Genomic DNA, 21,464 nt, shown 5'->3' with positions numbered 1-21,464 from the left:
AACTTCTAAGTCTGGGCACAGTCACAAAGGATGCACAATGTTGTTACTTCTGCTCTCAAAACCAGCAGCAGGGTACAAAAAAAAAGTGCAATTCTTAACATGTTCAGCAGCTGCCCTAAACATTGCCAATATATCCCATGAACGTTGGGCTGAAATTAGTACTTTAAATTGCAGTATTGTTTTGGTATATTGTACAGAATCATACTCAACCTGAATTCTTCTAAAAAATTAAAGAAAAAATGATTTTTTCCCCCATAAAGTACACTATCTTGGCTGCATTCAGGTCAAATTAGCACCTTAGACAGTTTCTTATGAAAGCATATGCATAAATTCTACTTTAGATTATGAACGTTAGACCCCAACTCTGGTGTTTCCATATTGTCTCATTTTAGAAATTAGGGGGGCAACAGGCATTCTTATGGCAAAGATTCAATATAATTTTTAACATTAGACTTTCCAATATTTCAGAAGTTCTGATAACCAGTTTGGATGATACTAATCTCTGTCTCTAAAAAGATCAAAGTTTAATTTCCATTATAGAATTTTTTTGTCAAGAACAATACCTAAGCCATTTAAAGACAGTGTTATTTTTAGAACTTATTAAAAAATAACTTTCCTCCCATTGGCAGATAAGTACAGGGCTTACACAAACCTACATGAATAAGCAAAACATACTGATATGCAGTTTTAGCAACTCAGTCACAAGTGAAGTCATATTAAGGGAACATTTTGTTTAATAAAAAACAGTGATAATAATTTGCTTCAAACATTTATTTACATTAGTTTAACACCAAGAAAAATGCTCATGTTTGAAAAGACACTTTCTTAAAAAAAAATCTGCTTTAATAACTGTAATCACCATCTGCTAAAGGTACATAATACATCAGACATGTTAGTTTGCACAAAATCCCTGCCAAGCGAGGCAGTCTCAAAAGATAAAAACTCATCATTAACCTGATCTTTCACATAAAAAGATATAAGTATAACACAAAAGACAGCGAAGTGATCAAACATAACTGCAGAGAGAGACAGACAATTGAGGATAAGACAATTGGGAATGAAAACTGTTTACTTTTATCTAAAAGATCAAGATCAGCCACACGTGTATCTTTAAGTGATAAACCGGATAAGGTCTGCCCGCTCAAGTGTTGTATTACTTGACAGAGAAACCAAAAAAAAAAATGGCCAGGTGAGTCAGAGTCCTTCTAATATTTCAAAAATTGCTTGCCATTGTCAAACAAGATTTAAATAAAGACATTTCTTTTCAGTTGGTCTTATCCAGTCCAACTCAGCAAGTTTAAGGCTCACTTCTTCCCTGCTGATCAATGAGCAGCATTGATGGTGGTAGTGGTTCAGTCCACAGTCCAGCAGACCATGCCCCCTCTGCTGGAGGCTGTGGCACCAAGCATTCCATGTGAAAAATCATTCAGAACAACTGGGAGGGGAGGAAAGGTTGAGAGAGAGTAGAATTCAATGCCATGACCACCTTTCCTCTCTGACAAAATATTTTGGTACAAAGAATGTTATCAAGTTTTATTTGTTCCTACACAGGTAACTCAGTAAAATATAAATTTAGAAATGTTTTCCTTAGGTAAACCTTATAAATATATTATACAGTATGTTTCTGTAGCAGTTGTCCATCCAGTCTCTCTGTTATACCATGCTGTTGCTCTCGCCAACTTTATCTACAAACTGCAAAAACAAAAGAAAACTGTAATTAGCTAAAATACAACCAAGAGCTGAAAATTCATTTGGTTTAATATTCAAAGACTTTTTGACAGTTGGCTTAAATCAGTGACAATTAAAATGCATATCCAAAGCTCTCATTGTTGCACTGCCTAATATCAAATGAATACAATTAACTCACTTTCCAAATGGGAGCTCTCTTCGCATGTAATGATCTCAATAGCAGGTTTAAATCCAAAACATATCCTTGAGCCTTGTTTGAACTGTTAATATTAAGTAATTTAAAAGTTTTGAAGGAGTGACTGATTTCACTTTCCTGCATTTTTAATATATGTAAGATTAATGTGACATGTTAATTCTGTTCTTCTATCCATCGATGCTGCCTGACCTGATTATTTCCAGATGGTTTCCTTTTGTTTTCATGCTATTCTATTATTCTCATTCTTAATATCTTAGACAGCCATAGAACACCCCTCAAGCAATTCATCTCTATGGTTAGTATCTTTCACTTTGTAAACATTGGTCTTCTCCTTTACTGAATTGTACTTAACCTCCCACATGATAATAAATCTTACAAAAGTAGAAGCTAGTTGAATTCTTTGATGAATCCCCACCAATTTTTCTCAATTGCTTTTAATTGGTTGGTCTTCAGATTTTAAATTCAAATGTAAAAGCACAGAAATCCATAATCCAATGTAACAGCATCGAAGATAAAGAGACTGTCACAAATTTGATTAGAGGAACAAGACAGACCTTTCTCAATATTTTCTGCACAGTAAGCTTTCAGATCTAACCTATAGTAGGGGGAGATAGAAAGGGGAATTAAAGTGCAATTCCCAACAGTTTACAGTAAACAACATCCCTAAGGTTCCGAGCCTATTTTCCAGATCAAGATAGATGCATGGCTCAAGGATACTTCGGTCAAGCATCTCAGCCCATACATTTCAAATTAATAGGTTAAGTGCTGAATTGCTTATTAGAAGAAACTGGCAGTGGTACTAATACTTGCACTAACCATTAAAAATGAACGTCATTGGTATTTAAACTTGTTACTAACCCTTCTGGACTAAATCTAAAAGCTAAAGTACTCCAATGCTGTTATCACAGCTGAAACCAAGCATAAATTGGGGAAAGCAAATTCATTTCAGTTAGAAACAGTAAAGATTTTGAGACCAGCTCAAATCCCAAAGAAGAGTACATGGGATATATCATCCAGTCCAATGAAAATCAAGGTCATGGTATTTTCACCTCAAAAATCCATACTTTAATGTACCAGGACCTAAATTTCTGAGCAGTGTCTGCTTTTTCTGGGGCTCGGAGGGGTTAATCCAGCATGTAGCTTGTTGGAAAATTGTGGGTGTGCCAATGGCTATTTTGTATTATTAATTTCAATAGATGGCAGACTGCAGACAAAGCATCTTTGCAATTCTGGTATAAACTACCCTTTGTGAGACAGTTCCAACTAGTGGCATAGGACCTATTGCTCCATGTACCACTTCTTATCTTGCCTACATTTTTAAGATTACAACATATCACTGCTTAAAAAGAAAGCTAAACTATACTGGTATAGGTAGCAGTCTTTCCTCCAGGTTACGCAAACAAGACCATTATGAAAATATAACAAGATACGTACTTCATGCTCAGCCTCCTTTATGATATCGTCAGCTTTAAAGATATTTAACGGAACAATTATTAACAAGTCGCATAGCACCAGTAAATTCATTATTCAAAGTGTTAGATGGCTTGATTATGTAAACACATTTTCTTGCAGGTTCATTTCAACAAAAGGCAAAAATTAACAGAATGCATAGCAGTGGATGGTTTAAACATAAAAAGGAGCTGTGAACTGAGAGTTTGAGATTTTAAATGTGGACCTCCAGAAACTATCATCTTAGAAGGGCTTTTTACAAAGTGTAGGGAAGATAATGTGGATTACCACGCAATGGTAGAACACAATCAAGTCAATATAAATTGGATTTCAGTGTAAGACACTTTGTCTGACTACATAGCAGAAATTCTGATAAGGTCAATATGTTACTGATCAGTCAATGGCTGTGTGGTTTGGATTACTCCAATTAGAAAGGTCACTCTTATTTAGAAAATGTTTTTTGCAATGACTAATTCTTCTACTTTAACTGATACCATTTCAACCTACTGCAGCATTTGACTATCATAATGCAGAGCTGGTTACTGTATTTCCACTTGGTGATCATTCACAACTCATTTTCCCCTCATTTGTATGAATGGAAAGTTATTAAAATGCAGAATGCTGAATATCATAAAGGCAGATGAGAACACTGCAGTACAAGGAAAAGATTAGCAACTGCGTAAAAGTTTACACCTTCACCACATTCTAAAACACTTCACAACAACAAATTATATTTGAAGTATGGTCAGTGTTGCTGTTCTGTTGTCAAATTCAGCAGTCATTCACACACAGCAAGGTACTGGAAATAACAAGATGAACGATCAATTATCCATTTCTGGTATTTTTGATTGAGACTGAAATATTGGTTAGATTACAAACAGCATCATAGATCTTTAAATATGCTACAATAGAAGATACAATCCTACTTTAATTATCTTCAGATATTCGGTAATTCTAATTCAACATTCAATTAATACAACATTGTACTTGTTTTCAAATGGGTTTGATATTCATGGTATGGTATTTAAGTACACAACTTCTGGCACAAAGCAACAGTGCTATCAAATAAACCAAATTATAATTTGTTACAATATCAAAACATCTTTTAAGATCAAGTAGAAGTTCTCAAATGCATCAGTCTGCCAATAAATAGCTGAACTTCCACAGTAAAACCATGGCAGATGTACCTAAGATTTCCTACCTAGGTACCTCTGTGCTTAAGATGATGCCAGGAATGGTGACTTTGTGCACTGTACACTTTTGTATCCCTGTACTTGAGCACACGTGACAATAAAATCTAATTCTATTTCCCAAAAAATGATTACAAGCAATGCTGGGAACAGTGGACATACAAAAGCCTCTGAAGGGAAAAGGCAGCTTATATTTTGGGCAGGAATCCTTCAGAACCAAATGGGAAGGTAGGGGACAGAGATTAAGGTGAGGGGTGGAAGATTTAAAAGGGACCTAAGGGACAACTTTTTCACGAAGAGATTGGCGCATGTATGGAATGAGTTGAGAGGAGGAGGCTGGTACAATTACAACATTTAAAAGGTATCTGGATGGGTATGTATTTAGGAAGGGTTGAGCGAGATATATGCCCAAAAGAACTAGATTAATTTAGGGTATCCAGTTGGCATTGATGTGTTGGAGCAAAGGGTCTGTTTCCATGCTGGACATCCCTGTGACTCTATGCTCTTTTTATTGAAGCTGACCAACTTGCAGGGTATTTCTGGAATTTTGTTGTTGCACCTTGTATTTACATATTTAGACATGTACTTCCATTAAACACACTAATTATTCAAAAGTTTTGATGGCTTAATACGTAAACACATTCTGGCACATTTCTCTCCTGTAAACTGTATTTGTATTTTGCACAGAAGAAAAATAAAATATAAGTAATCCACACAAGATACAACTTCAGGATGGCTTAAATACATATAATTAAACATGTACACAGAACATGAAAATCAGATGAGCTGGAAAATTCAGGAGGAAAACCCACAAGCAAAGGCCTACTACAAAGTTTACTCAATTATTAAAGAATGGTGTAATTATTGTGGGAGAAACACAGAAAATCTGCTCTAATGCTATTAGTTTAACAAAATGCTTCTCTTTGGTCAGGGAAGTAACAATCCCCAGTAGTAGAAAGTGCAAGTTTTGTTTTGTATGGTAAAGTCATGAATGACATAGGCAAGATGCAGACCAAAAGCCATTTGTACTCTGCTCCAAAAAAGTGCGCTCTCAGTTCTCCGTTGATGACGCTAATGTTTCATTTGTATTTTCCCCATCAATCATCTAGTTACATTCTGAATTTCACCTCAAAACCACTGGGAATTGATTCACTATGGGATCTCTGCTTTGATTCATATTTTAATCTGTTTCTGGGCACTAGATGATGCACAGCAATGACATTCAAACTGGAACCGCTGACCCAGAGGATGAACGCAGGTCAAAGTTCTGAGGGCTTTCTTGACTTACCAAATTAACTTGTGATCTCTAATGCATAGTAAAGAATGAAAACACTAATTCCTTTCAAAGTGAACTGCTCAGAATGCTTAATAATTTCATTGCTTCTGTCTTTTTGCACGTCAATCCTAAGGCATATTAAACATAAATGAATCATCATTACCTAGCTTTGGCACGTCTTCCTTATTGTTGAACTGAAGTTCATCTTCGATTTCATTCAAATATCTCCCCCTGTCCCATCCCTGATGCTGATTTGGAGTAATTGGCACGCTTTATAATTTGCTTTTTCAATAATTCCTCATTGTGCAGTCACTGTCCAGGCAGTCTCTCTGTTCTTGTGAATTTGCCCAACTTTCTGCCATTACATAGCACATGTGTTGAACAGAGTTGTAGAAGCAAACAAGACCTACTCTCGAATTAGAGTCTATGGGCACGCCTATTAGTCGGAGAGGGCCCACTACACTTTAAAGAGAATAAAATGAAGTTGTATTTTAGTTAATGTATCTTATCCTTAACATGCCTGAAAAAATGACAATCATCCAAGTAATAGTTAATACAGAACTCTGTGCACAACTAAATAATCAGCTTAATGATAAGTACTAGCTGATGCACAACACACAAAGCCAGGTACTAGCGATGCATAAGAAATATTGCAATTTTTGGGCATTTTTCACTTTTAGACATTACCAGGGTGTATGTAATTCTTCATTTGAAGGACTGATATGGACTTGTGTTCCTTAATATTTACTGATACGAATCAAACACACTTACAGAAGTGGAAAAGCAATATTCCATTAGAACAATTCATTTTATAAATCGGAAGACTCTTCAATATGAATTTGCAGCCATAAATTCTTCAATCTCCTATCTAAAATAATAAGACTAGCTACTCAGATCAATGATGTAAAGGATGCTCAAATCTTTTATAGATGTTACCAGCATATCAAAATAAATACTGCCAAAAACAGTAGCTCATTGTGTCAATTCTAACTAACTTGCAGCTCAGAGTTATTTAGGTAATTCTTTGGATAGGGTATATTATGTAATTCTATTTTAAATTACATAATTGCATTGCCAAAAGCAAAAATACAAAGATGATCTGGGCCCACAAGTTTAAAGTGCTATCTCTTCAAGCATTCATGCAGAATCAACTTTAAACGTTTCCACAGCAGTAATACCAAATCCACCTGTTTGTTGCCAAATACCAGAGATTAAGATGACTACTTGAAATTCTGCAGCGAAGTCACATACTAGTTTTCTTGATAAATAGATGACAGCTGTGGAATCTCCATTTTTAATCACAATTGTGCAATCCAACCTAAATCAGAAAGTTCAGCTCATCTACCACCTATGAAAAACAATTTCTTTCAAAGGTTGTAGCAGCTTCCTCAAATGACACAATTCTATCTCCTACTAACACCATTATAGAGCTTGAAGGTCAATTAACACTGGAATAAACAGGTCAATACTAGCTATAATCTAATTTCACATAACTCAAAAATGAACCCTACTTAATTCTTTCAAACTGAAGAGATTCCTATTGAAAAAGTAATCACAAATATTAAAATACTCATTCTCTTAATTGCTTTCACCATTAACCACATACACAAAATTTACCTGAGAATTATCAATGCTTTTGATGCCATACTTAAGGTAAAAGATTCAATTGATGACAACAATACTTAACCATACCAGATGGGAAAAAACACCACAGCCTTCAAAGATACAACTAAGTTATAATGTAGTTTTATGGATGGGTAGGTCTCAGTAGTTCAGCTATGTTATCATTCTTTGTGAGAAACAGAATACTTGACCACAGGGATTTCTGGAGGGTGAAATTTTTCTCAAACTATTGCAAGGAATTTCACATCCACTACTCTATTTAGACGTCTCTGTTCCACATATTGACAACACTTTGCAAACCTCAAAACCTTTTGCTACATCGGTCCTAAATCTTTGATACCTCACATCAAAAGAACTAGTTTTATTTGGGATACCTTTAGAAGGGCATATTGATGTATGCCACTACCCAACAAAAGCAAGTGAAACATGTAGATGTATTACTAGGTTGACTGAAAGAAAAAAAATACAGCACTATTATTTTCATTTTAAGACCTTGTTCATGCTAAATCTTTAATAGTTCTTTTTGGCCAAGTTTTCAGTCCCTCTTGTGGAGGGTGATACATTTGACTTTCAAAGGGTAGTCATGAGTCAATAGACTCATGTCAAAATGCACTTGAGATTTTTGTTGTAGATGAAAGATATATTACAATAATTTCCTCAACATAGTTCCCATTTCATTTGTGTTTTTAAAAAATAAATTTCTTGTTTGTTATTGTAGAAATGATATGATTGTTGATGGAGGAGTTTGATGATGAAGATATTGATTGCTCTATCACAGTATGGAATAAGCTTGTGGGCCATCTTTCCCTGATTCTTATTTTCAAATGTACCAAAGCACTTTTACATCTTAGATCCGAATCTTAGAATATACTAAAATCCTTCGTAAATTCCAACTTTATACATATTTAATAAATTAAATAAATATTATGTTGTGTTATGTTTGTTTTAAGTTATTGCCTTGCAGTTCAGAGTCCACTTCATATGGTTTCACTAAGCAATAGGTTGTGCAATTCATCGCCAGTTACTGACTGTAGTCTTTTGAACAGCCATCTGTTAAACACACCACTAAGAGTTCTGAGTTTTAACAAAAAGGTCTTTAAAATGATATGATTGTAGTTTAACATGCACTGAACACCACAAATACTTACAGAACTTATTCCAGGTAAATTCAGAATAGAGCCTAATATAGGCACTCGTCTAATAAAGCCGACCACCACTGGGAAGAAACCCCTAGCAGAGAAAAAAAGGGAAAAAAAACAGAATTTTAGAAAATGTAACTTTAGGTATTAAGGGAAAAAAAAACCAGATGCTGCCAAGGAAATGGGCCCTGACAATATAGTAGTAATTGTGCCGAAGGTCTGAGCTCCAGAATTAGGTGTGCCACTAACCAAGCTGTTCCAGTACATTTGTAACATTAGCAATTATTCAGCAATGCAGAAAGTTTCCCATGCACATTCTGTATGCCGATGACAGGATAACTCCAATCTGGCCAATCACTGCCTTATCAGTCCAAATTAGCAAAGTGATGGAAGAAGGTGTTAAGTACAATTAAACAGCACTTTCTTAGCAATAACCTATACACTGATACACAGTTTGGGTTCCACCAGGGCCACTCAGTTCCCGATCTCAGTACAGGTTTGGTTCAAACATGGACAAAAAGCTAAACTCCATGAGTGAAATGAGAATGACTACCCTTGACTTCAAGGCACCATTTGACTGCACATGATATCAAGGACAATTTGAGTTATCAGGAATCAAGGGAAGACTCTCCTTTGTTTAAAGTCATACCTTGCACAAAAAGTGATGCTCGCAGCTGTTGAAACGTAATCATCTCCGTCACGGGATAATAGTGGTTTCTCAAGTTTGAATCCTAGGCCCAACTATCTTCAGCTACTACAATTACCTTCCCTCCATCAAAAGTTCAGAAATGGGGATGTTCATTGATGACTGCACAACACTTAGCGCAAGTCACAACTTCTCAGATACTTAAGCCATCTATCTCCATGTGCAACAAGACTTAGACAATACCCAGGCTTGGGCTGATATATGCTAAGTAATATTCACACCACACAATTGTCAGGCAATGCCCATTTCCAAAGAATCTAGCCTCGTCCCATGACATTCAATGGCCTTACCATGAGTGAGGTTATTATTGACAATTAATAGAACTTAATAATCCATATAAACACTATGGACAAAAGAGTAGGTCAGATGCTGGGAATCCTGCAGCAAATAACTCACTGCCTGACTCGCCAAAGTCTGTCCACCATCTACAAGGGATATGTCAAGGGTGTGATAGATTACTTCACACTTGTTGGAGGAGTGTAGTTCTAACAACACTCAGGAAGCTTGAAAAAGCATCCCAATTGATTGGCGCTTCATCCATCACCTTCAATAATTCATTCCATTTACAGTCAACACACAATGGCAGCAGAGTGTGATATTTAAAAGCACTCCAGAAATTCACAAATGCTCTTTTAACAGCACTTTCTAAATCTAAAGAGCAAGGCAAGCAGATGCATGGGGACATCAACTGCAAGTTCCTGTCCAAGCAACACACCATACTGACTTGGAAATATACTGTTATTCTTTCTCTGTCACTGGTCAAAATGCTGGAACTAACTTCCTAACAGCACTGTACGTACCTACTTCTCAGGGATTCCTGCGGTTAGAACATAGAACAATACAGTGCAGAACAGGCCCTTAGGCCCTCTATGTTGCACCGACCTGTGAACTATTTTCAGCTCGTTGCCCTACACTATCCCAAAGTCATCCATGTGCTTATCTAAGGATTGATTAAATCTCCCTAATGTGGCTGAGTTGACTACGTTAGCAGGCAAGACATTCCACGCCCTTACCACTCTCTGCGTAAAGAACTTGCCTCTGACATCTGTCTTAAATCTACTAATTTGTACTTATGCCCCCTCGTACACGCTGACGTCATCATCCTAGGAAAAAGACTTTCACTGTCTACCCTATCTAATCCTCTGATCATCTTGTATGTCTCTATCAAATGCCCTCGTAGCCTTCTTCTTTCCAATGAGAACAGGTTCAAGTCTCTCAGCCTTTCCTCATAAGACTTTCAAAGATAGCAGTTCACCAACACTTTCGCAAGGACAATGAAAGATGGGTAAATAATGCTGACTCATTCAGCAATATCCAGATCCTATGAAAGAACACATCTGAAAAAATACATTGGTTGCTTTAAAGATGCTAAGACCAGATAACAGTTATTGTTAAGCAACAAAACAAAAGTGGTTAGCATTGGAGTCCTGGCTGAACAACATCATTTAAATTGAACAAAGAATTCTAAACTCCCAAGTCTTCAAATAATAATTTCCAGTCCTTTAAATGTTCATCCAATTATTGTTGGAACTAGAAGATTTTTTTTAAATATTAAGTAATTCAAAATAAAATAACTATTCATAACATGAGAACAGAGTTTCATGGACAGTCACATGGTGAATAAACTCAGTAAGAGTTCACATTTCCCTTACCTGAATAAAAGGAAGAATCCATAAATTTCAAGAACCATGCCTATTACTGGCCAGCCAATCAGCACAACAAAAATACCACCCAGAAAGAAGCCTGTAGCTTTCATTTTGTGTTTCTGGAAGAAGAACCTGAAAGTCCTTTCTAAGCCGATTACAAAAGACAAGCCGGCCACAAATAAAATCTAGAAGAAAGAAAGAATAAGGTTCCTTAAAGGACTGATCTGAAGTAACTAAAAAACCGTACATGTATAATACCTTGTATGTAGTTTAGAAACCCATGTTCTAAATTTGTATTCTGAATCGACCTAACGTCTATTTCTTACCAACTGCAAGTTCTATCAAGTGGAATATATATTTACCCAAAGCATAACCATTCTTGCAATGTTAAATAGGATATTAGATGAATGTTCTGCAACTTAGGCGTACTTGAAGATTTCTTAGCAACTAGACTATTTTAAAAGTTCTAAAAGAAAGCAAATCACTTATGGGCAAATATCTTAGGTCATATAATTCTGAAGACTATTCCATTGCTTTCTTATTTCCTCCAAACTGTATCATTTCACACTTATCAATGTTAGATTCCATCTGCCATTGATCTGCCCATCTGACCAATCCTTTTACATGTTGCTGTTAGCCAAGACTTCTCCCTCACTATCAATCACCTGGCAAATCTTCATGTCATCAGCAAACTTACTTATCACCCTCTCCCCGACATTCTCATCCATATTATTTGTATATATCATAAATAATAAAGGGACCCAGCAATGATCCCTGTGGTATGACATGGGATACCATCCTCTGGTTGTACAAACAACCTACCACCACTAAACCAATTTTGGATCCAATTTCCCAAGTCACTCAGGACCCCATGTCCTTTACCTTCTGAATCAGTTTCTCGTCTGAGAACTTGTCAAAAGCTTTGCTGAAATCCATATAAACTATTGCAACAGCACTACCCTCATCTACACACCTGGTCACCTCAAAATTCAATTTTGTTAGATATAACCTCCCTCTGACAAAGTTTACATCAGAATGGTGCTGGAAAAGCACAGCAGGTCAGGCAGCATTCAAGAAGCAGGAAAATCGATGTTTCGGACAAAAGCCCTTCATCAGGCTCTATTCCTGCAGGAAAACGTCGATTTTCCCGCTTCTCGAATGCTGCCTGACCTGCTGTGCTTTTCCAGCACCACTCTGATCTAAACGCTGGTTTCTAGCATCTACAGTCCTCACTTTTGCCCTCCTCTGACAAAGCCTATATCTGATTAAACCTTGCCTCTCCAAGTGGAGATTAATTTTCACCGTCACTATTTTCTCCAATAGTTTCCCCACCAGTGATGTGGAGCTCACTGTTCTGTAATTCCCTGGTTTTCAAAAGGTTTAGTTGAACATTTACAAGACAGGCGTCACTTAGAGCACTGTCAGTAGGATTTCAATGAATTAATGGCTCCTTAAACTTATTGTCTTACGTGCACTGAAAAATATATCCAGCAGTTCCAACTGTATTTTCTCCTTCCCACTTAGGTTGTGCATCAAGTCAAGTTTTGTGCAGAATAAGAGCAAGCCAAAAGAACAGGGATCATGCAACATAGGCTATGAAATACAGGTGGTGGCAGGAGTGGGGGACATTACAAGTAATGTTTCAAGACCACACACAAGCAACTAATTACATTCTACTGGAAAGTGTCAGTTTCACTGTCAAGATTCTATACTTGCCTAATAACATTAGTTAAGCAGCAGCCCATAACACTTTTTTCCCCCCCCATTATGTTCCAGTCCTTGTGTTCCTCCATATAATTAGCTTATGCATTTATAAAGACAGGAATTGAAACTCTCGCAATGGCTTTCCTGCCATCTATCAGCCATCATAAAAGAACAGAAGTTCTTTTCAAAGAACAAGCAACAGACATGAGCACTAATAAAAAATGGTCCACTTTATTTTAAAAGATGTAAAATGCTTATCATCTGAATAGTAAGCTATGTCTACACATCAAAATAATTAGGTTGTCAAATGAAACTTTAGAGAAGTATAGAAGTTTGCTAATTTAAACTTACATTTCCTATCGCAAGAAGTGCCTTGTCAAAGAAGAGAATCATACCAAAGAACAGGAAAAACACACCAAAGCCTGTTAATCCCATTCCAATTTCTGCAAAACAAAGAGTACAGATTTGTTACAATCAGATTCCACCACCTGAACTGAGACACACATATTAACATAGGAGAATAACATGATATATATTGCTAACCTTTGAAATATACATTATGTAACTACCAAATTTCCAAAATGTGCAATTTAATTCTTATCTCAAGCTCTAAAATGTAACAAAAAAAATCAGAAGACGACTTGAGTGTGGAATATCTTTCATAATCAGAGAACATCCAATGAAGTAGTTTTGAACTGTCATCACTGTTGTAATGTATGGTTATAAAAGTTTTATGCAACTCTTTTAGCTGACATTTAATGAGGCTAAACCCCTACACAAGATAGGGACACTTTCAAGCTTCACTATTCAGTGATAATGACATTTGACAATGTATCCTATGGGTTGCAATTTCTGATTTTAAAAAAAGAGAGAATCGAACCACCACCTAATTGTATAAGATATTGCTACTGTTAAATCTGAGACCATCAATATCTTGGGGGAAATCACCTTTGACCAGTCATGTGAATACACCAATGAACAAGGAGGTTACAGGCTAGGTACTCTGCAGCATTTAACTCACCTGACGATTTCCCAAACCCTTTCCACCCTCATACAACAATGCAGCCAACTGTTTGATGGGTGAATCAAAGTTGCCTAGATGTAGGCAACTGAAGAACTATGACAGCAAATCACCTAGAACAAGATAGGCAGGAGGCACAAAGAACAATGACACTGTTTCCTTTCTGGCCATTCACTTTCCTGAGTTGTCACTGGCTCAAAAATTCCCTAAACATATTGTGGGAGTGAATTTATCAGACAAACTGCAGCTGTTCAAGACAGCTCATTGCCACCTTCTGAAAGGAAAACTAGAGGCAGGCAATAAATGTTTACTTGCATCTCAAACAACAAAAAAAAAATCAAGCCCATCTCTACCAAAGCATTTGAACATTTCTCAACCTTAACATAATGTGTTGGCAGTAACACTCAATATTGGCCACACGTTACTCAATTTTCCAAAACATTGAGCAGGCAGACCTCATTCAAGTTAAAACAGAGCATCTTCTTAGCAACTTCCCCAAGTGAATGGTACAGATAAGCAGAGAAACCCAGGTCACATATTTGGAAATAGCAGTAACATTGAAGTAGGTGAGCGCAATTTAATGGATAACGTGCCATAAACATGAAGAATTTCATTACACACTGACAATATTGTCAGCCCACAAGGCAGGTAAATCAAATTCTGCACTAAGTAAGAGGGTTTTTTTCTGGTAATACTACAATAAAAGTAACATTTGCAAAACAAGTAAGATATAATTTTTTTTGCATAGAGAAGTATTTTCTTTATCCTCAGTTCACACCAAACAGTTTGAAATGCCAGCTGGCAAGACTGTCACATCCCTTAACATATTACACTCAGTGTGAGATGAAGGCTCAAGTTATATTACCATTTTCACATCATGTAGCCAAACATTTATATCCACAAAAAGAAGCTTCTAGTCAGAATGAAAATTACAGAGGACCAAAAGCTTCATTAAACTATCCAGCAACTTTGACATGCATCAAAGGCCATGATTGGGCACTGTCCATGACAGTTATCAAGTACAATAACATATTTTGTTTACTTTTTTATTGCAACTGAAAAATTAGAGGAAATTTGAAGCATAGCAGTAAAAGAATACTGTAATTCTAAGACTTGCATATATTTTTGGTACGTAACTTCCAAGAGAATATTTTTACTTCCCGATTAGATTATTTCAACCATCATGGGTGTAAGGCTGGAGATATCTGGTCAATTTCTCAAAGTTAAGTGTTTTCAGGTGAACCATGTCCAAGTGTTCATATAACTTCAGCTCGAATCTGACACTTAGAGCATAATTATACAAAAAGATTTGTTTATTCTTCCAGATGGCATCTAAAACTATTCAGACTTTGAATTTAAGAAGATGCAATCCTAGTCTGGTGTTAAGCTTGATTAAACAAAGTACAATGTATTATGTTGAATTTCCATAGTGCTTAAGGAAATATATAGCACACTTTGTTATAAAACATTACTTCAGGGTAGACAGAATGCTGCATGTTTTAAGTATTCTATATCACAACAACATTTTAGAAAAGAAATAAGCTGACAGTGAAGCATTTTGGGATGTCCTAGGTGGCAAAAGGTGCTTTATCTAGAGGCCAACCTAAAATTGGATCCGAGCTCTGCCCCCACTCACTGGGGTTGTCTAAAGTGACGCTTGAACCCTGTGTCTGTTTAATAGAGATGTGGAGGAGAAAATCACCTCAATTTAATTCAGTTTCCAACACTGAAAATTTTGCAGGGCAATGTTAAGCCGAAGCGATGGGGGCTACAGAATTAGAGTGGTGCTTGGGAAGCACATTGGGTCGGGCGGCATCCGAGGGGCAGGAAGGTTGGCGTTTCGGGCAGAAGCTCTTTATCAGAAATGAGTGCATTCCTGATGAAGGGCTTTTGCCCAGGAGATCGATTTTCCTGCTCCTTGGGTGCTGCCTGGCCTGCTGTGCTTTTCCAGCAGCACTGTAATGTAGACTCTGGTCTCCAGCATCTGCAGTCCTCACTTTTGGGCGGCACGGTGGCACAGTGGTTAGCACTGCTGCCTCACAGCGCCTGAGACCTGGGTTCAATTCCCGCCTCGGGTGACTGACTGTGTGGAGTTTGCATGTTCTCCCCGTGTCTGCGTGGGTTTCCTCCCACAGTCCAAAGATGTGCAGGCCAGGTGAATTGGCCATGCTAAATTGCCCGTAGTGTTTGGTAAGGGGTAGATGTAGATGTAGGGGTATGGGTGGGTTACGCTTCGGCGGGGCGGTGTGGACTTGTTGGGCCGAAGGGCCTGTTTCCACACTGTAAGTAATCTAATCTAATCTAATCTAAATGCAAGTTTTTTTTTGTCATTTACAGAGTTTTCCTCTTCCAGGTAGAAGTAGTTTTAGAATAGAATAGAATCCTTACAGTATGGAACTAGGCCATTCAGGCCAACAAATCCACACAAATCCTTTGAAGAGTATCCCACCCAGATCCATTCCCTTACCCTATCCCTGTAAACCTGCATCCCCATGGCTAATGTACGAACCTGCACACCCCTGAACACTATCAGACTTTTGGCCTTTTCCCAAAACTAGAAGGCATGGGCTTAAGGTGAAAGATATAAAAGAAGGGACCTGAGGGCAACATTTTCACACAGAGTGGTGCATGTGTGGAATGAGCTGCCAGAGGAAGTGGTGGAAGCTGCTACAATTACATTTAAAAAGCCATCTGGATGGGTATATGAATAGAAGGGGTTGAGAGACATATGGGCCAAATGCTGGTAAACAGGACTAGATTTACATAGGATACCTGGTCAGCATGGACAAGTTGGACTGAATAGTCTGTTTCCATGCTGCATAGCTCTGACTGTACATAACATGGCCAATCCACCTAACTTGCACAGCTTTGGACTGCAAAAGGAAAGTAGAGCACCTAGCAGATTCTCACACAGACACAGGGAGAACACGCAAACACCATGAAGACTATTGCCCAAAGTTGGAATGGAACCCAGGTCCCTGGTGGTAAGAGGCAGCATCACTAACCACTGAGCCACCGTACCATTCAGTAACAGTCTGTCGACTAACCATTATTAGTTGCAGTTTTATTGCATTGCGATTATACCTGAAACTTATTTCAAAGCTATATATTTTGCTAAAAACCATGCATTAATCAAGCAATTTAACAATCTATTGCAACTGTCCATTCAAGTAATTTTTGAAAAGCATAAAGTCTTAAGGCAATGCATCTTCTCACATTATATGACTCAAAGGAATATTTTTTTAAAAAAATCAGAAATCCAATAAAACAGTAACACGACAGATTTGATATTAAGATTTTGCTTGATTCCCACGAGTAGGTTTTTACTGGTGTTTGTTTTCCCCAGCCCGTTTTACATCAGGACAGTGACAATAATTAATTCAAAGGAGAGCAGCAGAGGTTTCCCCAGGCGATCTGCAATGTCCTGGCACTGAGTAACTGACTGATTTGAACACAAGACGTGGTCATCACATGGAATTTATTTATGAAACCCTGCTCTGGAGGTGGATTTCTTTCAGTAGTGACCACAGAAGGAAAGGGCAGTCACTGGACAATCCAGAGCTCTCCTAGGAGTATCCCCCCAGTGCTCACACGGGGACAGCCTCCTGCTTTAACAAGGCCATCAAAGTGCCCGGCACCGAGCTGGATGCTTGGGGCGCGCAGCTGTTTCCTGGAGGCGGGCTGGGCCCAGGCCGCAGGCACCGGGGAATCCTCCAAAGGAAACCCAGGGTGACCGGCCTCTTCCCCCTTACAGCCCGGTCCTACGGCGGCTCCGACCTGCCGAGGCCCCGGGCAGGGTCACTTACTCTGCGAGTCCGTGAGGGAAATCATGTTGGCGGCGGCTGATTCTCATCGGCTTCTCCAGACCCACATCAGCCGCCACGTCCGCCGGAAGCGACGCACCTCAGTGACACGCCCCCCGCACAAAACACCGCCACCTAGATACCGAGGTTACATCACTTCCGGGGGCGGGGCAACATTGGCGACACGCTATGATTGACAAAGGTCTTCCCCGCCCCTCACGGGGTGGGGTCGGGGTGTGACTGACGGGAGTGCACAATCCTTTTGGGCGGGGCTAGCCCGAACGGCAAGACAGGCCCCGCCTCTTCAATGACGCTTCGATTCTCGAGGTGGAACGGGTGAGGGGGGTATGATTGACATCGTTTCGTATTGGGATTGACAGGGGAGGACCGCCTCTGATTGGAGAAGGGGCCACGTGAAGTTGGCTGATTGTTGTCTTTGATTGGGGGACAGTCGGGATGCCATTTGATTGTCGGGGATGGACCGCACGTTTCTATTGGCTCTGTGCCGTGCCTCAGGAACGGATGCGTGATGTTCCAGCCTCTGATTGGAGAAGGAGGTGGGCCGTTCTCATGATCGACAGGAGGATGTCCCGCCCCCCTCACTGTGGATGCGTCAGTCGCGGGAGCCGGACCAGGAGCAGCCGTTGTCACTTTCATCTCCGGTATGAGTAGCATGTATCGCGACTCAGGCGGCCGGTAATGTCACCGCGATAATAACCCGGCCCGCGCTGTGCTCGGTGATGGCGGAGCTGCGTTGATAGAGCAAGCGGGAGTATGAAATTTCAAATAAAAACGGAACGTGGCTTTTGCCGGCGCGTGACATCATGGAAAGGCGCCCTGAGTGTGATTGGCTGCCTGTTGACCAATAGCGAGAGATCCGGATGCTGATTGGCAATAGGGCAGTGGGAGTCAGGTTGATCCCTGCATCTGTAAGTGATTGATGGATCCAGTTAAATTGATGTATCTCTGGAGAACAGGATGGGGCCATAGTTCGGTTATGTTTAGACAATGGAGCTTCTGAAGGGCAGGGGCAGGGGCAGGGGAGGGTAGGATAGGATTGTGGTGAGCACCACTGATGATGGACAGGCCAGAGCCAGTCACTGAGTGCAGTTCCCTGGGAAACCTGAGGTGATGTGGATGTGACGGTGCTGGACTGGCCAAAGCTAGAAGGCACACGACAGCATGTTTATTTGAAATCACAAGCGCCACCTCGCCCACCAAAATTAGGTGCAAAGGGAGAGAAGAGCACACAGAGCGTGTAGGCAGAGGGATCGAAAGATCCAGGATCTGGTTTCCAGCATCCTGCAGTCATTGTTTTTACCACCCAGATCAAAAGATCATACAACTGGTGTGAATGGAGTATCAGATAATAAGTCTCTCCAGGTGATCAAGAGTGTTAGATGGTGAGTAAAGTGTCAACAGCTGAATAGCCGGCAAAGGGATTAAGTGAGGCAGAGAGGTAACTGCAAAAAATTAAAATTAAGGTGGTGCTGCAGATAAATTAAACAACTGGAATAACTTGGTACGTATAGGAGATGCATGCTGAGGGTCTAACCAAAGTAATTCAAAACTGTATAAACTAGAAGATAGAGCAATCTTAACAATTTATCAGAATTGGAATGGGGATGTTTGTCTGCTTGGGTGAATTTTAGTTAAAAGGAAAGTTTAGATAGATTTGGGATGCATTTTTTCCCTGTAAGTAAAGGGTTCAAATTAATGTTCCTAAAATCATTAGGAGTGAGCAACTGTTTCCCCCTTTTTAATGGATCATCTCTTATTTTCACTCTTTGCCCTATCCCCTTAAGGGATGTTATTTCTAGGATAGCTTGTGGAATACTGATCTGAGCAAACTTCAAGATGAATTTGACTGTTTGGAGCCAAAATGCAAGTGAGTCTTGTTATGCCACAGTGGTGAACCCCTCTTAATTAAACCAAACATCCAGAAAAGCTCACCTTATCTTGTAATTTGTTAAAATGAGTGACAGAGAACTCAGATTCCACTATTTGAAGAAAAATAACATCAATTTATTTTTTAACTCTAAACAACTATTCCTAACTCTAACCCCCCCTTTCTCTTAACAGCTTATTACCTGCCTCCAACAGTATGACAATATGCTGTTACAATAAGATTTATTAAAATTACATCAACTGAATTTGAAAGCCATACAGCTGCTGTCATATTCTGTGACTTCATTCTGCCAGCTGCTGAATTCCCTGGGTTGTTGTCTTTCTTTTTACTGTGAGTATGTTTCATACGAAAAAGTACCTTTGATAGAGAGTGTTCCCTAATTTCTTGGATGTGTCTCAATGGCAGTAGCTCTCTCTTCAATTTTCAAAATGTCTGCATTTTTATATCCCCAACATTGGATTGTCTCGATGTTGGCAAAACAATAAATTCAAACTTGATTGGGTTTTAGTATCGTGGGGCATAATTCAAACTTGTTATTTTGACAACAACTTGAATTTAACCAGCAACCAAAACTCAGGTATCCATTTCACAATCAAACATAACACATTTTCAATTTTCCAGTATACTGTGGAACTGCCAGCTAGTCATATACACGGGTACTTGTAATCTCTCAGTTCAGAACAGCATTCACACTCTCTCTCAAAGGTACAATGCATGCTTTGACTTCATAACAGTTTAATACCGCAGATCCTGGAAATCTGGAATAAAAACAAAGTGCTGGAGACCTCAGCAGGTCTGGCGGATTCTGTGGAGAGAAAATTGCTTAATATTTCTGGTCCCTATGACTCCTTTTCTTTGGAGAAGAGTCATGTTGGACTCAATATTAATTCAGATTCTCTCTCCACAATGTTGCCATATCTGCTAATGTTTCTCCATCAGTTTCTGTTGCTATTTCAAATGAGTATTGCAAAATTAGGCAACGTTTGGAATAGTGTGTTCAATTCTTGTCTCCCTGCTACAGGAAAGATGTTGTGAAGCTTGAAATGGTTCAGAAAAATTTACAAAGATGGTGCCAGTGCTGGAGGGTTTGAGCTATAGGGAGAGGTTAAATAGACTGGGGCTATTTTCCTGGAACGTCAGAATGAGGCATAATGTTACAGAAGTTTATAAAATCATGACTGGCTTGGATAGGGTGATTTATCAAGGTTTTTGCCTTCAGGTAGGGGAGTCCAAAACTAGAGGACATAAGTTTAAGGTGAGAGGGATAAGATTTTAAAGGGACCTAAGGGACAATGTTTTTCCATGCTGGGAATGGAACGAGCTGCCAGAGGGTATGTGGAGGCTGGATCACTTCCAGTATTTGAAAGATATCTGGATAACCATATGAAAAGGGAAGGGTTTAGGGGCATATGGGCCAAATGCTGGCAAATGGGAAGAGATTAATTGAGGATATCTGGTCAGTATAAAGTTGAACTGAAGGGTCTGTTTCTGTACTGTACATCTATGACAACTGTGAGTCTCGGTCAACGGAGAGGTGGTAATATTGTTCACGTAGCCTCCCACTTTCATTCACTGTTGTCATCACACACTACTCCTGGTTCCACAGTCAAAGAGTTCCCTTGTCTTTTATTGCATAAGAGTTGGGTGCCATGATGGAAGCGTGAGCAGGAAGACCCAGTTATCCAGCTGTCAATTTAGAGCAAGGAGATAGGAGCTTTTTAGGTAATTGAGGGAAAGACTTGTAATTTTTATTTATCCGTAGAATATCAGCATCACTAGGTGGGTAAACTTATTGGCCATCTCTAATTGGACTTGAGAAGGTGGTTGTGAGCTGCCTCTTTGAGCTGCTACAATCCATGTATCGTAAGGACACCTACAGTGTTCTTGGAAAAGATGTTCCAGCATTTTACCAAGTGACCATGGAGGAGCTGCCATAACGTTTCCAAGTCAGGATGCTGAACGACTTTTGATTTGAATTATTATTGTCACGTGTACTAAGTTACAGTGAAAAGTATTGTTTGCATGCTAACCGGACATATCGTACCTTACTTAAGTACATCAGGGTAATAGAACAGAATGCAAAATATAGTGTTACAGCTACAAAGTACATGCA

The 21,464-nt window shown here is 39.0% G+C and overlaps 2 protein-coding genes across 9 annotated transcripts in view; one reads left to right on the top strand and one right to left on the bottom strand.

Annotated features, from left to right (window-relative positions):
• Positions 1-716: 716 nt before the first annotated feature.
• LOC140466726 (vesicle transport protein GOT1B) lies at positions 717-17,577 on the bottom strand. 2 transcript variants are annotated; one of them, XM_072562254.1, is made up of 6 exons: positions 17,446-17,577; positions 12,970-13,061; positions 10,921-11,099; positions 8,572-8,653; positions 3,320-3,351; positions 717-1,692 (listed from the first exon to the last, which is right to left on the bottom strand). In XM_072562254.1, exons 1-5 carry the CDS (start codon positions 17,468-17,470, stop codon positions 3,337-3,339), a joined length of 393 nt encoding a protein of 130 aa, XP_072418355.1. In that variant the 5' UTR covers positions 17,471-17,577; the 3' UTR covers positions 717-1,692; positions 3,320-3,336. The 2 variants fall into 2 exon arrangements, with proteins under 2 accessions (XP_072418355.1, XP_072418354.1); XM_072562253.1 differs by lacking the exon at positions 3,320-3,351.
• Positions 17,578-17,934: 357 nt separating this feature from the next.
• The window catches only part of recql (RecQ helicase-like), a 46,944-nt gene continuing 43,414 nt past the window's right edge, over positions 17,935-21,464 (top strand). Inside the window, exons 1-2 of one of the 7 annotated variants that reach the window (XM_072562246.1) lie at positions 17,982-18,104; positions 19,248-19,330. The gene's annotated coding sequence lies outside the window, so the exon portion shown is untranslated. Of the gene's footprint in view, positions 18,105-18,149; positions 18,372-18,505; positions 18,846-19,247; positions 19,331-19,524; positions 19,682-21,464 lie in introns of those variants that run through there. The other 6 variants (XM_072562247.1, XM_072562249.1, XM_072562245.1 and 3 more) reach the window with 6 other exon arrangements.

The sequence above is a fragment of the Chiloscyllium punctatum genome, chromosome 44 (genome assembly GCF_047496795.1).
Source record: "Chiloscyllium punctatum isolate Juve2018m chromosome 44, sChiPun1.3, whole genome shotgun sequence".
Lineage (NCBI taxonomy): Eukaryota > Metazoa > Chordata > Chondrichthyes > Orectolobiformes > Hemiscylliidae > Chiloscyllium > Chiloscyllium punctatum.
Note: the sequence above shows the minus strand (reverse complement) of the source record. Positions and strands in the feature narration are given on the sequence as shown.